General features: G+C 42.3%; 1 protein-coding gene across 2 annotated transcripts in view; it reads right to left on the minus strand.

Moving 5' to 3' along the window:
* Nucleotides 1-5,616: 5,616 nt before the first annotated feature.
* Nucleotides 5,617-18,184, minus strand: part of Fhos (Formin homology 2 domain containing) — a 194,606-nt gene continuing 182,038 nt past the window's right edge. For both annotated transcript variants that reach the window (XM_072287961.1, XM_055062679.2), the window contains exons 21-24: nt 15,478-15,670; nt 12,693-12,837; nt 10,902-11,066; nt 5,617-7,238 (exon numbers count right to left, since the gene is read on the minus strand). In XM_072287961.1, the coding sequence (XP_072144062.1) occupies nt 7,165-7,238; nt 10,902-11,066; nt 12,693-12,837; nt 15,478-15,670 (577 nt within the window). In that variant the 3' untranslated portion in view covers nt 5,617-7,164. The remainder of the gene's footprint in view (nt 7,239-10,901; nt 11,067-12,692; nt 12,838-15,477; nt 15,671-18,184) is intronic.

Genomic DNA, 18,184 nt, shown 5'->3' on the forward strand with positions numbered 1-18,184 from the left:
GCAAAAACGCCCGTGTACAAGCAACTCGACAAAACGCAAGCGGTCACGTTTCGGCGACTTCAAACAAACACATACCCACACCCAAAATACATTAACAAAATCACAGGGGGCAGGGAAAGCGACAAATGTAGGCTCTGTTCAGAAACAGGAACACTCACACACATAATGTGGGAATGCACCTCGCTCCCGTTCTCTCATCCCCCCGTCAGCAGCGAGACTGACTGGACAGCCTGGCTCAGTTCCGGGGACGTCGACCGACAACTTGAACTGGTGGACTGGGCGGAAAAGGCCAAGCAGGCCCAGGGCCTTACTTGAGCCCTAACCCTCAGCCACGTCCCTCTTTACCCTTCCCCCTTTCAATAAAGTTTATCACCACCACAGTGCATTGGGTGCACGCTAAAGAACCCCAGGTGTTCGAATTAATCCTACGTACCCACTACGGCGTGCCTCATAACCAGATCGTGGTTTTGGCACGTAAGACCCCTGAATTTAATCTGAAGTAAGATGCAAAAAGGGTGTTTCGACATGCAATCGACCCTGGAGGGTGTAATTTTCCCGAGTAGGGCATAACGATAGTAGTTTCCAAGGTTCGATTCAGCGTTATCACAACAGAATTATGAAGAGGCTCGCGGTATTCTGTCTCTTTCTGTCTGTCTGTCTTTTCGTTGGGGGGGGGGGATGCGTGAGTGTGTGTGTGTGTGTTTTGAGGACGCGAATGTCACTGCGCGCAAGCGCCTTGTCACGTGGAGCTTTTTTTTTTTTTTTAGATTTCTTTTGCTTGCTTTGGAGCCCGAAAAACTGTAAACACGACAGCTATCTTCGTTAAAAAGATGCAATGGAACATTTCTAAACACGCCCTACAACTTATCCATGAAATCAACATCTTTAAACGGAACAGTGCGAAACACGGGACAAGGCGAGTGTCAAAAAACACGCAGAGCACTGACCCTCTCTTCCGTGAGAACACGGGAGAACTCCCGTCCACCATTCGTGCTGCTCTTCACTCTTGGTTTAGAGTTCTGTGTGTTTGTCTGCCGCTCGCCCTGTCCCATTTTTTGTGCTGTTCAGCTCGAAAATGTTGCCTTGACAACTATCTCGGATTCAGAATCTATAATTAGTGAATCAGTAGCTTAAAAATTAGTTAAATTTGCTAATTAATGACTCAAGCTCACTGTAAAAAATGCCTTGCATTGATTAAGAGGGCAGCCAACAACACTGCGTTGGTTGTATTTGCGTAGCGCACACCTGTTGCTTTTTTTTTTTTCTTTTTTTTTTATGGATTGGCACAAGTTAGCTGAAAGCGAAGCTTTCTTTTTCTAACAACCCCCCTGGCTACATCCATGAGGCCTTGCTTTAGAGGTGGGAGCATTTTAGACATGGAATCGGTATCGGTGCTGATCTGTGCAAAACTAGAACAGCCTCATCGTTGCGTCGATATCGGAGACACGCATATATATGTTAGTACTGTCTTGTTAGTAATGTTGCGTCCTCGTACAGTACGAACTGCCTCCTCGTTTCCAGCGCCGTTTATCACTAAGACGACCATCGCAAGCGCAAACAAAAATAAACGAAAATACTCTGACAACAGGGGCCCTTCGATCAATGCGCATGCATCGAGGCCTCGGTGCAGTGCTAATAGAGAGAGAGAGAGACGAAAAGGGAAAGGTAGGGAGGTTAGCCAACGACGTGCCCGGATGGCTACCCTACACTTGGTGACGGGGAAAGGGGAATAGATAAGAAGGAGACAGAAGCAAAATAATAAAGAGTCAGTCATTCACAGAGTCAGTGGCAGAGGAATGTCCATGGTCTCAAGCGCTCGCACAGTCCAGTAGCCTTCAAGATGTGCAGACGGGCTTTTGTGGGCTTTCGCATGCAAGAATACACAAGCCATGGTCCCAGGACCTTTTTTTCCAAGAGCATTCTATAACCTAAAAGGCTATGTTTAGCTTTTAGGGTACGTCGTTGAGGGTCAAAGAATGGGCAATGACACAGAAGGTGCTCTGGCGAGTCTCCTCGCACCCGCACATATAGCACGCCGCAGTGTTGTTCATTCATATTAGCAATGAATAGACATTTGTGAATGCGACGCCCAACCACAAGTTACACAAGGGTTGTCAGGCCATCTGTTGCCAGGTGAAAATATATTGCAGCAGAAAGATGTATCTGCGATTCTGCGTAGCCCATGTTAAGCAATTCAGTTATGTTAAACACTGTTTTCAAGAAGGCGAATGGGATGTATGCAATCATTAAGTGTTAAGTGAGCCTTATTATAATAGTAGCGATGGAGTATATAAGGCTCTGAAGATTCTTTTGACATTCGTTAGGCGGGCTGCTGCAAGCGCAAGGAATGGCTTTCTCACATAACAAAGGATGGCAAGCTGGTGGACCTCTGCGCAACTCTGCTCGCCCGCAAACCGACACACACTCGCGCACACTAAATTTTTGAATAGCCATCCTATCTTTCTCGGAAACATATAGAACTAACTTTGCGTATACTTTACATACGTGTACAGTGCTCACGGAATGAAACGCGTCAATTTAGGGCTAAGTAGTGCGCATACTTTCGTTTCAACCGGCTGCAGTTCGTGTCACATCGAAGTAATTTTGGCGCGAACGCTTACACCGGAGTCCTTGTCACGTTTGGTGACCAAATTCCTAGCGACATGACATGGTGCTCTCGCGTACTTTGCACATATGTAGGGTTCTACTAAATGCTCCGTGTCCTATTTCATTCCGTGAGCACTGTACATGCAACTTCATTACAAGGCTAATGTTTGCAAAAAATAATCGCAAAGCCACGATGCGACTCGCAACCGCAAGTGTGCTGCCATTACAGCTGCTTTGGTACAACTTTTTCGCCCAGCAAACCCTCTAGGTTACTCGTCGCGACTGTGTGTGCATAGGACAATTTAAATACAATCTGAAGACCAGGAGCTGGTCAAAAAAAGTGATATTGCTGTGGTACGTCTTCATCATTATGCTGATAGTTGAAAGGCAAGACGAAAGTCAAACCACGCACAATATATAAAACGAGTTTGTATTCTACTCGCTAACTTAGGTCATTTTATTTCAGGAAAAGTGGCCCGCCAAGCCAAGAAACGACGAAAAGAATGTCAAGGGCGCAGACAAGGTAGTGAAATAAAAGTGAAAATTTGGCCTTCGAAGTTTGGTGCCATAGGTATTTTTACTACGGAAAGAGGGGGGAGGGAGGCGGTAAGGGGGCATTTCTCCCCCACTGTAAAACGTGGAGAGCGGAGGGGGGGGGGGGGGGCAAAGTATGCCATCCCCCCCCCACACACACACATTTCAAAGCGGCCACTGTCACTTGCACGCTGCCGAATCCAACAAAACAACATCTGATGCCGTCGTCTTTCAGAATAGCGGCCACGTAAGTAATGCTTTTTATTGCGAGAGCAATTATAGGGAAACTCCACATCCGCCGTCGTCATCACCATCGGCGTGAGATTCCGAATAAAGTCCAAGTGCAATAAAATACTATGGCGCCTCGCGCGCCGTATGCTGTAGGTGCGAGGAAAAGCGTGCGAGGGTTAGGTGCAAATGATGGCGGCTTGATCAAGTAGGTTTTAAAAAATATTGCTGGAGTAGAAGCTCCCGCAGCTTCTTATAAGTGGAGGTGAAGCCAGCGCTTGCCCGTACTTCTCCTCTGAAAAAGAGCGGTGTCGGGTTGGGTTTGCTTACAGAAGTGCGTTTGCTCTGTTGATGCAACTGCTAGGTTAATTAGAAAATAAAATTTTGTTGGTCCCGACGACAGTATTATCTTTGGCTTAACCTCGATAATGCGAACAAGAAACAGTAACACAAAGATACACGTCGAGCAATATGTGTGCGGCAAAATTAGCCATAATAAACTCGCGAACAGAGTGAGAAAAATACTTTTATTTTCCATTTCGTGCACCTGTTTGCGTAACACAATGTTCTATTGTTCAATAAAAGGTCCATTATTTACAAGCTAATATTTGATCATTCCGCTTCTAAGATGGCGACGGTTCGGCCTCGCTTTCGGGACATCATTTCCACTCCAGCAAATTTTTTAAAACCTCATTCGGCTTGATATGCGCGTCGTCTTGCCGGTCGCCCAGTGTTGTGCACGCAAAAGGGGGCAGATGACCACGCGTCTACCCTCTTCTAGGCCGGCTATAATTCTAGTACACTTTAGCCCGCCCTGCACATGGTGCGGGTGAGCACGTGCCCGCGCGCCCTATCTTGGAGGTAACCTGAGGGGCTGCAAGCAATAGGCGAGCTGAGATGGCTGGTAGCTTCGTATGCGCTGTGTCTTACGCACCTAGCGTTACAAGCCGCGTAATGAAGTTGCGGAGACGCGTTGAAGCGAGAGGCAGTTCGCTCACCGCTGCTGAGGCGCATCGTTGACAGCGTCTGTCCGCGGTCATGAAGTGGGAACTGTTGTTGCTTGCCACTCATTTAATTAGTACGCGAATATTCACTGCAATTCGTACAGTTGATAAATCTACGACCATTACATCGTTAGTAGCCTAATACTTCGCTATCGCTATCTATGCTTCGCCGTTCGGGCGAAACTGTGACTTTCTTTAAATACATGCATATGCCGTGTTTCTGCAGCGAGAATTGTCTTTCGTGCTTGGCGGCGACATCACTTGCGTTTCTTGTAAAATAAATATGATTGTACATCGCCCTATTTGTCAGAATTGCGAGTTTTCTGGGGACTTCAAACCATTCCTTTCTTTCTTTCTTTCTTTCTTTCTTTCTTTTTTAAATATTCAAAAAATAGCGTTGTTGGGTCTAACCTAAAAGCGGGGGATGGGTTTGAATGAAGCCTTCTAATTTACCGGTCTCTAAGGTTCATCATCTTTAATCTAAAAATATAGTATTCTAGGTGTTTACGTACAAAAAAAACCACGATAGAATAATGTATATATAAATAATGTGAATACCCAGAACCCTATTACACGCCATCCTACAGATGAAAAGACACCTCAAGCCAAATTTATTGACACAGGTGCCACATAGTAAATAGGCTGTAGTGATCACTTGCATGTTCAATAGAACTACTAACTACTGATGTCTACAAAGCTTGCGCCTGTTGTGCAAAGCAGATGTGACCACATACTAAAACACAGCAGGCGCAAATAACAATGAACAACCCATGCTCTCGTTACATAAAACAATAAGGTGCTCTCCTTTCTCTCTCTCTTTTTGGAAAAAGAGTTTATTTATTAACTCCGCAGGTCTTTGTCACAAATCTGTGATCGCGTGTAGCCATACTCTGTATTCTAAACTGAACTATAGCCACATTTGGTAAGCAGAAAGCTCAAATGACCTGCAGCTGAATGTCTGTTTTTTTTCCTTGAACCACTATGGCATACACAAACCTGACTGGAGGGACTATTACAAAGACCCATCCTTCAACCCAAAAACTATATAATGTCAAGACTGTCAAGGCTCTAAAACCTGTCACTGAAACCCAATTAGACCACGTAAATGCAGACATAATGTTCACCTTTATAGTGAGTGAGTCAACCTGTGATCAGATTTGGTCACCCATTCTTCACTACATTTATTATTGCAATTCCCAAATTTCGATCTTGGAAAATGAACCAGCCATCACGAGACATTCAATCAGACTGGCAGATGTGTTCTTTATTTGGCAATATTGCAGATGTCACAATCTTTTTCACACACCTTTAGGCTGTCCGAGTCCTGAAGGTGAACAGGGGCAGCAACACTACTTTTACTCTTTCATATACCTAGACTTATACTTTTAGCTTACCCTGCATAAGATCTCGCATAGTAAAGAAAAGAAAAACAAAATGCACTAAACAAAAGATGCACTTCTCAAAGAAAGAAAATATTTGGCAGAATGAGACAGTAACAGAGCAACCATTGTTCAGAGCATGATGAATGTTTGAGATAATTTATGTACTTGCTGCAAGTACAACTTTGCACCACACCAGGCTCTGAGGAGAAGTAAGTGATGCTACTGGCACTGAAGTTGCAGGAAAAATTGCTCTTGACAAAGCAAAATGACATTTTTGTCATCAGAAGAAAACCTAATACTGTACATTTCAGTAAACAAACAAAAGGACTTAGGAAAGCCACAGCTTCTCTCTGTGCAGGTGTGTATGTAAAATGGAACACAAATGTCTCCTAGTATATGTTTATACTGTGGCCACTTTGGCGCAAATCAGTTGCAAGCTCAGCTTCTACAGTGGCAGTCGCCGTTGCAAGACAGATCTATCAGTCGATGCATGACATAGTAACTGCGAGAAGACACTTCTTGGAAAATAGATCACAGGGGTTTCAGAACAAAAAACAAATAAATAACCTTTCTTACTGTACAAAAACAAATTGGCTAACAAAATGCACCTGGCTTAAGTAACTTCACTTGTTCTTGGCCAAAATGTGCCATGTCTGCAAACAAACCACACAAGAGCTGTCTTTGTTTAGAGTTGCACTTCATCTTTACAACTCATCAACAACATTCAGCCTTGGAGAACAGGAGGGCAAGAATATAAAGATATGGCAAATAGAAGCAAAGTAGAGAGAAAGAAACTTGGCAATCACTAGACTACTCAGTATAGTACAACATATTTACACTGAAACTAACACATCACATATGGAGTGATTGGTGAACCACAAGAGTATGTCTCACTTGCTTCTTAGCCTATATGCTCTCACATATTCTCCATGTCTGCTTCTAAAAAAACATCACTGAAAAAAAAAAAAATCCTACAGACTATGTGTCATCAAAGTACTCAGATGTGGCCAAGAAGGCAATCTGCATGTGAACACTGTAGAAAATCGAGACGACACACATGTCACACTCTAAACAGAATTGCAACTTGAGCACCACAGAATTGAAAAAAGCTGATATCACACATATTCTGTCACTTCAGCACAAGTGTCAATTCATGCCTCAAATGAAAAACTAAGCATACATGTTCTAATCTGATCACAATACCCCTTACAGTCTCTTAACAAGTGATATCCAATCTAAATGACAGAAATGTCCCACTACAGTGCCAAGGGGAAAATAAGGCAACATAAAGCTGCTTACAGCACCTCTTGAGATCAGCTATTTTTTGCTAATTCTGTCATGCTAAAGTCATTCAACAGTACTGCTTAGTGTGAACACCTCCTGCTACAGGGGTCCAAGAATGAAGCCCACTAAGATGACATTGCAGCCAAAGAACGTCGCTCATCCTCGGAAAGATCCAGCCCACTCTTTAAGGTACGGCGAACTGCATATGGTAAAGTAAAAGGAGGAGAAAATAGCACTATTAATGCTCCTAGTTCTCTATCTGCTGAAATGCTACCACCATAAAGTACCATAAAGTACCATTAAAAAAAAGTGAGTTGAAAAGTTGCTCTTCATGAAAGCAAACAAAAACAATTCAATCTAATCACAACTAAATGAAGTTGTCACCAGTACTGTGCTCAATGAAATTGAGCACAGTACTCGTGCTTGTTTGTAACACATCGCAAACAGATGAAAGCGACGTATTCAAATGTGCTCTACAAACCTTATATTGAAATTGTGGACATAAAGTAGATAATTAAAAATAGTGTGAATTAATCAGTAATAATTCCTCTATTGATAAGAACAAAACATACTAGAGGTTGCTCCAGAAGGTTGCTAACATATAGTGGGTTCCAGACACACGGAAGGCATTGCTTTTTTTTTTTTTTACTTGCTCCATGTTAGTTGGGGCACCGGGTTAATGAGTAGCAAAAAGGTGTAATGTTCCAATGGCCTATTTTAATTGCAATGAAGCTACATAATGAGCTTTACACAAATCAATAAAGTATATATATATATATCAGGGTGTCTACCAAGCTGACGTTTTCAAGTTCCCCGAGTGCCTTTGCAAAATTCCTCGAGTGATACAGAACTTTGTTTTATGTCAAGACAGGCTGACACCATGTCACCCGATGTAACTCTCTAGTAACTATGCTAAAAAATCTTTAAAATAACTTAATCCAGTTTGCATAGTAAGGAGTAATGTTTACATTATTCAAAAGAGAAAACTGAAGGGAGGGGGTTAGTAAAATGCACAGCGAACAAAATATATTAAAAAAAAAAAACGGTAAAACTCATTGCAAATCGAGTCAAACATTTTCAAATACAAATAAAAAGAGATGCATACAGAAGCAAATATTTTCGAAAATGAGCTACTTCCATCAATTATTCATAGCAAGCTCATTGGTATTAGGCCTGAACTTTCTCATAAGAGATTCTCTCAGCTGCTGGAAAGTCAGCCTCAACTGTCCTGACATACTCTCAGCCCACGCACAATGCATCAGCGTTGCGTTTCACTACTTTAAAGAGTTTGTTTTGGCTTGGATGAGGGTCACCTGCATCTCGGCGTCAGCCAACACTTTCCTTTTTGAGCTCAAGCTCCTTCAAAGAAGAAGCAGCACAGTTCCTTCCTTGATCATTCCTCAATGCGACGGTTCTTTCTGTTCTCGTCCTCGTTCTGCCGCGCGTTCGCCCCACGGACCATTTGAAGCATCTTCTTGGTCAGTTGTACAGTCAACGACCGATCTTTCGGACTTCCTAGAGGCCGCTAAACCTTCCGCAAAATCGGATAGTCCGAAAAAATGAATGCATGTCTTTTACTGCCCTTAAGGGCTCAAATCGCCACAGGCACATCCGAAAAAGCTCTTAAGGCCTTCCAGTACACTTATTATGCATATCGGTGCTCGTACTATGACCGGAGACGGCGGGTGCGCACGTGTATAATCAGAGAATAAGTACTGTGTCCCGTGACAATTGCCCCTTCCCACGCTGGGTAAGCTTCACCGCAATACTTAACATATGCTTCACCGCGTAACATTTCTGTGCTGAAACGAAGCTGCCTTTCGGGAACCGGCATTTTGCAACGCGTCGTGCTTTCTAAGCTTCCAAGCCAATCACGAGGACTACAGAGGCGGAGTCGATGCCATTCCTGGCAGCGGCGAGTTCTTTCAATTAAAAACACGGCACCTAACGGCAAGAACCTTAATAGGGAACGTTAAAGCAGTTAGGTTCCGCGTTGCCACGGTGGCGGCCACGGCTGCCAGCGGATATGCGTGCGAGAGCGCCGGTTCGAGGAAGCGAGATAATCAAAACGGCGGTGTTGGCTTTGATTATTGCTGTTTCCGACCTGCGGTCGCGGCAAAACGTCCGGAAAATCGGACGGCGAAGTGTTCTTGTGTCCAAAATTTCAGACGTCCTTACATTGACTCTAGGTATGTGGTGGTGCCGCGAAGCCGTCAGCATAATCGGGTATGTCCCAAAAATCTGGCGTCCGGTAAATCGGTCGTTGACTGTGCACTGGCAACCCCACCAACCGTCGACATGGCTTCAAAGAGAATTCGTTACGATTCCTCTCTTTTACTCGAGCCAGCATTAGGGTGACTTTCGTCCCCTTTCAATAAAATGACAGCTAATTTATTTTCCATGATAGAAGCACAAATTCCCTGAGTTTTCCCTGAGTATTTCCAGGCAATTCAATATCCCTGAGAATTCCCGGTTTCCCCGGTTGGTAGACACCCTGATATATATATATATATGTTGTGAACACACACTGCTCAATGCACAAGTGAAATGCAGCTTTGATAAATGTAAAACATACTAATGCAAATATTAGTCAAAAGTAGCTGTCAATTACTTGAATAGCAAAATAATTAAACATGCTGAGCGAAAGATGAAATAATGTTCAATAATTTTCCTCCTTAACATGAAAAATGTAGCACACAGTTTTCTAGGTGTCTTGTTCTAGTTGATTGTCAAGCGTAAATATCTTGTAACTGCATTGGGCATATATATTTTGTACTACAGTTTCAAGTAAGATACAAACAAAAAGCATTTGGGGTATCCTCCTAAACAGCGAAATCTGTAGAACTAACCTCTACACGACACAAAAGGCCATCAACAAAATGTATCATGGAGAGACATGACAGCTCACTTAGTGCAAAAATATGACTGAAATTTGTTGTTTGTCTTGAAGCAGTAAAATAGTTTACACCAAAATCGCAACATATAAAAGACTTGTGCTGAAAACAAAGATAAAACTCTAAGTGCCTGCACATCCAGCTTGTCTTTTACACTACACGGCCAAGATTCGACACTTATAAGCACATGCTCTCATTAAAGTTTGCAGATTGTAGTACAAACATACAAGCCACAGGCCTCAGCACTGTGAAGGTGCAAGACAATTTTTCCATGGATAAGTGATGACACAACGTGACAAGGTAGGGGTGCCTATGCCCGATCCAATTAATAACATGTGCATGGTACAAGATACTGTAAAACCCTATCATTTTGTGATACCAATTGTTCACAAATTGGGCACTTTGGCATATTCACAGCTCCTACTTTTTGCAATGTTCCATGCAGCTCCTGTGGGTCACGAAAACTCCGTGCTTTTGCACCATTATTCTCTTTTTTTAAACAGTGCAGTTTGTTTAGCCTTCTACATGAAACTTCAGTCATATGTGTTCTCCATGCATGACTTCTCATGAATCACTTGTTGTCCAAGGGCTTGTCTGTGCTAAATTGATTGTTGTGCTGCACACACAATCTTGTTTCTTTTGTGCACTATCTTGTTTATGACATAGCAAAAGCTTGTGCAGCCAAGTAAATTGAATGCACCGTATTCCAGGAGGTACAGCCAGGACAACTAGCCGGCAAAATAAATTTACAGTTTGCAGTATAGTATCAATATTTGTTCCTAAAAAATTTCATATGCCCTTACATTTTGCAACATTTTCGAAGCGTGAAATTCGCACAAATTAAGTGTATGCAAAGATAAAGGCTTTTACAGTATTATCAAAAGGTATCTGGCTAGCAGCACTGATTTAGTGCATCTTTGTTTCAAGTGATAAAACTTCAGGGGTGCATGATCACTGGTACCACTTACGTGACTTTCTATCACCGTAGCGAGCTTTCTTGCGAATGCGTGGCTCATTTCGTGCAGGCTGTGCTGTGGCTGTTTTGACAAGGCTCTCTAAGATCTCATCATCAGCATCAGTCAGGTTATCATCCCTTGTTGGAGTACTGTGCCGACCAAGGGTCCCCCCAGGGCCTGCGGTACATTAGGTGTTATAGTGCTGCTGAATCCTCATTTCACAAAACTTGATATTAGAAGATCTACAGACAGCAAAATTTGATTTCCCAAATAAAAGCAGGCCATTGATTTCGTGTAAACGTTTTCACAAAATCAATATAATGAACCAACGGTTATTATATGGAACTGATTTTACAGAGTTTTTGGTAGGAAAGAAAAACGAAGTGCAAGAATAATACACAAGTATTTATGTACTACATACATCAAGGAAATAAAACAAAAACACACGACAGTACAGGCAGCTGCAGAGAAAATAGCACTTAGTCATGTTTTTCTTTTTGTGTTTTGTTATATTTACACTGGAAATACATGCATACAGCCAAGTTACTCTGCAAACTGTGATAACATTTCACAAGAGATATCTGTTTTCCCCACCCAGGCACATCATTGCTTGCCTCACGGAATCCACATCGTCTTGTGATTACATGTGACACAGCATAGTGTGTACAATCATAATCATAGCAACTCTTTCATGCAGGATCTTTGATGTACTGCTCACACATATGCTGTCTCTAGATGCTTGCATATTAGCACACAGGTATTGCATACATGCGTGCTTGATTTTTTTCTTTTTGAGCAACAAGTAACCTTCCAAGAGGATTTCCTCGGTGTCATTAAGCTTCTAAATTGCCTTGAACAAGTTTCATAATGTCAATCCTGACAGACTGCACAAAAGATATACCTAACTCACATTCTAACTACGAAGCAAAACATGAGACAACCCATTGTTTTTCCATTCGCAAACTTATTTATTTTATCAGACATTTATGCACCCAGTGACATTATAAAATTCAATATTTACTGTGTTTCACTGTTGTATGGTTGTATGGTTGTAGCATGTATGGTGCAAATGCTATAAGTACACTAGCCAAAAACTGAAAGCCCACTCTAGTCAGGGACTACCACTTCGAGCCGAAAAAAACATCTTTTCATAGGGCATCCCTTGTAACATTCCAAACAATCTATGGCAAAAACGAAAGGATGTCCAAATTACTTGTTCTAAATTTAGCCTCATAAAGCATAACTTGTGCTTCCAATCGTTTTTGAGGCATAAAAGCCATCATAAAGAAACCATTTCAAGGAAGTGTAAACTAGATGTTCATAGTAGTTATTCTTTACAGAGCACAAGCCATTACCTCAGGAAAGCTGCCAACTGAATTTAAATATGTACAGTGCTCAGCGACTGAAACGCGATACTCAGACAGTGTGGCAGCCGGCACTTTCTGCACCACCGGTGATCGCTGAGGAAGCCGAATGCAGTTACAATGCATCAAAAAGATTCTCGCTTTCATTTGACACAAAAATCCATAACCTCAGTGTCGCCAGCGCCCACCGGTGGCGCAAAAAAAGTACCGGCCACCATGTTGTCCGAGTATTGCGTTTCAATCGCTGAGCCCTGTACATATACATGTTATACTAATTTCATTGCAAATGTCACGTGTAGATTATGCAAAGGTCATCGCTAAGACTAACTAGATTCAGACCAAACCTAAAATTCTTTATCATTTCAAAGATGTAAGCTCAACTAATTACCATCAGCTACAGAAAAATTGCATTAGAAAATGGCACTGACATGGGACTTACCTTGCGGTATCCTTGGCCGAGCCCGCATACCAGGCACAGTTCCCCATTTCCCTCCTTTGGGCTCTTCAACATCAGAGGTTCCATTTCCAAGGAGCTGCCTCAGCTCTTGGTCAGCCTGCTGCTCTTTTGTCTTGAACTTGTCCATCTACAATGGTGCATTCAGTAACCATAAGCAAATGGTACTGAGAAACCCAAAGCCTACAGATTCCTGCTGATTCCAATGTATAAGTATACTAGAAACGGTTACAGTCTACGCTCATTACAATGGACCCGTGTACAACACTTTCGGATATAACGGACCATTCTTCAACCTTAGTTTGGTCTGCCTATTTTATTAATGCAATGAAGTTCGCTTTTAACAGACCACACTACAATGGACTATCGGCTACAGCAGATGAAATTAGTGGCAATTTTTGTCAAAATCGGGCGTATAAAACGGACTTTTGCCGTGCTGACACGGGCTGACTTGCAAGAGTCAGCCGACAATCGCGGCTCAATATCTTGCGTGCGAGGGAGGGAGGAAAGCGGGGCGGAAGCACACCGTCTTTCGCTGGTGAGGCAAGGGTGGGAGGCGAGGGAAAGAGGGGCGGTTCTACTCCGGTGGCTGCTGTTAATGACGTGGCCGCACGGGCACCGTATCTTGAAAGCGATCTGCAATATGGACAAGTGCATGCCCGCATGGTAGCTTAGTATGTGCTGTGCTTTCGACGTTAAGTTCGCGTTGAAGCGAGAGACAGTATGAAGGTCAATTTGCTCGCTGTTGCTGCCACACTTATCTCAATTTGCTATCGCAATCGATGCTTTGACTTTCGGGCAAAACTGCGACTGTGTTTGTTTTTTACCTTAGACGTTCGCACTCACTCTTTGCAATAAAGTTGTTAGACATTGCAACGAAAGTTTCGGAAGTGAGGCATCTCAGATATTACGGACTCTGGATAATATAGATGCTTTTTTGTCGGATTATCAGGGTCTGTTGTAACGAAAGTCGACTGTACTGTATATGATTTTGGACACCCAAAATCTCTGTGCACTTTCTGGTTCACGAAAAGGGCATGCTTTCTTCCCAATTATATGCTGGAAGCTTTTCAGACGTTCAGCTTATTAGAGGAGTCCTGACTTTTTTTTTTTCTTTGCGTTATATAGTACTAGCTCTCAACTCAGTAATCATGGTATGAAGGTTCAAGTGCTCCAGTGTGCAAAAATATGATCCTTCAATGCAACCAATTCAATATGCAAGCCAGCACTAGCACAGCTTTGAGGAACTCGACCACATGACAGTGATAGCACCTGGTGATCATGTGGTACCCCAGACCACTGGTGCCAGCCAGCAAAATATGAGTATATACTAGTGGCTTCAGGGCATACTGTGTCACTGAAAGCAGAATCGGCCCATTCCTTTCAGCCCATTCACTGAGTTTTCAAATTCTACATGTGATAAGCGTGGCTAAGAGGTTTATCCATGACTGCATATTGTATCTTGCCTCAAGCACTCCCTTTCACATCAGCTCCTCTGGACACAAAGTGAAAGCAACATGCTGAATGAGGCCAGAAAGACAGATTTTGCCCAACAGAAAACAGCTTGAAACACTAAGCTTCCAGTGGTTAAATGTGACAACCATGTAATATTGGCCGTATAATATTACATAATAATACTGACCATGTAATATTAGCCATTAACATTGCTAGCATCACTGTGACATGGCTTATCTTCCATGATATCACATTGAAATTGGCCCTCATTTTGAAAATGACTGGACTATGGGATGACATACTTATAAGTTGTGAGTAAGAAAAGCAAATACAAAATACAAGAGTAATACAGGAATGAATAATGAGAACAGATGTCCAGTAAACATCGTTATGAAACCGAACATTAAGGCATGTTAGACAACAAGGTAAGTGTAAAACAAACTGCGCGACAGACAAGGTACTATCGCGCTCAATATGAACTGTAATGCAAAAGCGTGTGACAAAATGCTCGCGCATTGTAGCTCATACTGAGCACAATAGTACATCATGTAGTGCTGACTAGTGCTGCTTCATGGAACTGGTCTAGATTAGTGATGTTTACAAATTCGGCAGACAAGTGGTTTCAGTCATGACTTGTTTTTAGCATAAATGAGCGGGAATAAGTGTGTGTTTTTTGAAGTGGTATGTCGACATTATGGTAATGATCTACATACTGCGAGATGTGAAGTGGAGATCTTATCCAGAGTGACTTAAGATAATGATTATGGTGATATATTTTCGTAAGTAAAGACAACCATGATATGTAATTTCCTGTGAATGGTTAGAAGGGCAAGGCCTAGAGCAACTTTTATGCTGGTAAAACCGGCAAAGCAGTTATTACTACCTAGAAATTAACCGTGGAAAGACCATATTCCGCATCTTCCACCGATGCTACACTTGCAATATTGGCGTTAGTGGAATAGTATATGTTCTGTAGAACTGACAAGGATAACAGGGCTAGCTACTTTTGACATGAATGAATGTAGCAATATATATATTTTTGTAATCATGATATACACCATGATGCTTTCAAGTAACATTACATAATTAATTGCACCAATGAGAAAGAGAGCTATTTTCCACCAGTAGAGCTCCAGTAGTTGGTCCTCTTGTTGTCCTTATATTGTTACTGATGAGAACAGTAAAACAATGAGCAAAACTGGTGTGGCTTTTGGTGTCAAATAATTAACCATTAAGGTTAAGTCTTAAACCTTGCTGAAATGGAATGCAATTGCAATGTAGTGGGAGCTGCCACTAGAATGTGAGATCACCTCACCTCAGTGATCATTTTTCCACGAGTCTTGTTCCTTTCACGGTGGTTTGCTTTCTTCTCAAACTGTTGCTGTACACGTTCCCTTGTCGTGCGATACTCCAGAGCAAACTCACTGATGACTTTGCATACTTGCTGTGCTTTGGTTTCTCTAATTGAGTGTGGTGGGCATCCCAAGTACACCAGCAACTTGTGAAATCTGGAGAAAACAATAAGTTTTCTATTTTTGATGCCATTATAACTGCCGCTAAGATTGCTAAGGTAAAATACATAAAAGCGCTTGCTGACAAGAGTCAATGCATTATATCTACACAAGTCCTCTGAAAATCATGAACTGTTGGCTCAAGTTGGCTTTGGCATACCAAGTGTCTCAGCGAAAATTTAAATTTTTACAGGGGCCCTGAACCACTCCTCGGGCTTGGTGAAAAAACACAGTCTACGGATAGCATACGCTGCTGTGAATATCTCAGCCAAATTTTGCAGTCATGCATGGCACGTGGATCTAGCAAGTGGAGGGAAAAGTCACCTTTCTCTTAAATGCTCTCTTTTCAACGGTAGCCTGCTCCTCACTCTTTTCTGGACCCTTTATTTCATAATATAGCAGATTCCCATGCGCGGCTGCTATCGGCCAATTAGCTGACATCAATCAAGAAGGGTGTTTGGCTCAGTATGCTTCTTCCTGCTGTTACTGTGTATATTTATCGGCTTAGGTTAGCTTAATAAATAGGCTGAAGTAAACAAAAATCTGCTTACGAATTTCGATAACAATTGCGTACTTCCAGAAGAAGCCGACTATCATCTGCTCAGGTACACTCGGCCGCGGCTGCCTGCATAGGAATTAAACTTTGGCCATCCTACTTATCAGTGTCGTAGCCAACGGGTCTCGCTAATTTCGACTAGTTTTGAATGCTGAACTAGCCTCGAACCACGCGAAACCTTAATGTTAGATCACACGCACACTTAGCGCACACTCACTCCTGGCCGCTCCTGGTTAGACGCCTTGGCAGACTAATTCATAGAGCTTCAAGATGCGTAAGTTGGATGTGGCTACTATCCGTCGGTCAAGGTGGTGTACAACAATGTCGGTGCGCATCAAATAGCACATCCAGACCGGAACATATGAGCACAAGCGTGCACTCTAGCCCCGTTGTGCACTAAGCAAACGCTGCAGTTTAATGTAGCTGCAGTCTGCTACGTAGTGCAGTTACCATGGCCGCTGCAGGATGCCGTGACGAGTCCACTGGTTGAACACACTGAGGCTCACTGTGGAAAACCATAATTTCGCATGTCATAGGTGCCAAAATCCGAAATATTGGTGTCTACTTGAACATCCAAAATCAAATTTGAACTGCGCGCCATGGTGACGTTCAGTAGGCAGAGTATTGTGGGCACACCCTGATCCGCTGTAGCCTTCGCAATGCAAACCATTTAAGAAGGAGCGGAAGCACTGCAAATGGTATGTTTCATTACCAATAACTCCACTTCTGCTGAACGCATTGAAGAACTTTTTGCAGCAAAGTATTTCTGAAATAGTCTAATTTAACTTCAAATGCATTTCTCGACTTCAATAAAAAGTGGTTCAGGGCCCTTTTGAGAACAGTACATTAAAGATGAATAGGTTATTTGATGACAATCCATTATTTGCACTAGCCAGCATAGAAAATTTGTGATAATCCTCCATTAGTAAGTGCTAAATTAACATGTAATTATCTCTGTCTTAGAGAATGTGCTGCAATTGTGGAATTGAAGCCAGTCAGGCTTTGAGGCATGTCCGCTTAGTAGTTATCCCATAAGTAACATCAGTTTGTTTGTTTATTTTACCTTCAAGGCCCAAAGAGGGCATTACAGAGGAATGTGCTACAAAAATACAATCAGAAACAGCCAATCAACAAATAAGCAACAGATTACAATACGGAATATGCGAGAATTATTGACAAAATAAGAGAGAGAGAGAGAGAGAGAGAGAGAGAGAGCAAATAATATTCAGGACAGAACAGCATAGGTCTTATAGCATGACTATGTTTGGCTGCTAAATTTGGAAGTTAAAAACCTTATCTACACAACTTGTTATCACAAATGGACACCAGTGGCTTAAGAATACAGTTTGTGCAGTTCATGGCAAAAAAGTAATGACAGAATGTGTAAGTGTTGCAGAAAACTGGTCTGACATCATGACGATAGCCTAGGTATCATGACGTGTATGGCAAGCTAGAGAGAAGCAAGTCATGGAGTGCACTGTGCTAAAAAATTTTGTGAAACCCACATAAGTATTTTATTTGGCATCAAGGCAATAAATTCAGAAAGATCAAGGTTCACTTCTTGTCAGTTATCTTATGCTAGCTCGACAGTGATTGTCGCTGGGAATAAATAGAGACATACCACCGTATTCTAGAACATTCCTCCACTAAACACTCCACCTCAACTCAAGAAAGTAAATAGCAGTGCCACCCCTTGACATAAGTGATCACTGCACTTCATGATCTACGGAAAATCTTGAGAAGTGTAACATTTTCATCAATCTGTGTTCAACTCGTGTTCAACTCGTTGAAGAGGGGAAAGAGCTTCAAGTCGAGGGTCATTTGAGAATACTACGGGGAACACTTCGGTACGAATTCAACTGCCAAAGCTAGTGATTCGAAGCTGCATATTCAAGCTACACGCAAACAAGCATCTCATACAGCTGCAGGTAAAAAGGAGCACTGACATAAAATTT

This window comes from Dermacentor andersoni, chromosome 1 (genome assembly GCF_023375885.2).
Source record: "Dermacentor andersoni chromosome 1, qqDerAnde1_hic_scaffold, whole genome shotgun sequence".
In the NCBI taxonomy this organism is placed as follows: domain Eukaryota; kingdom Metazoa; phylum Arthropoda; class Arachnida; order Ixodida; family Ixodidae; genus Dermacentor; species Dermacentor andersoni.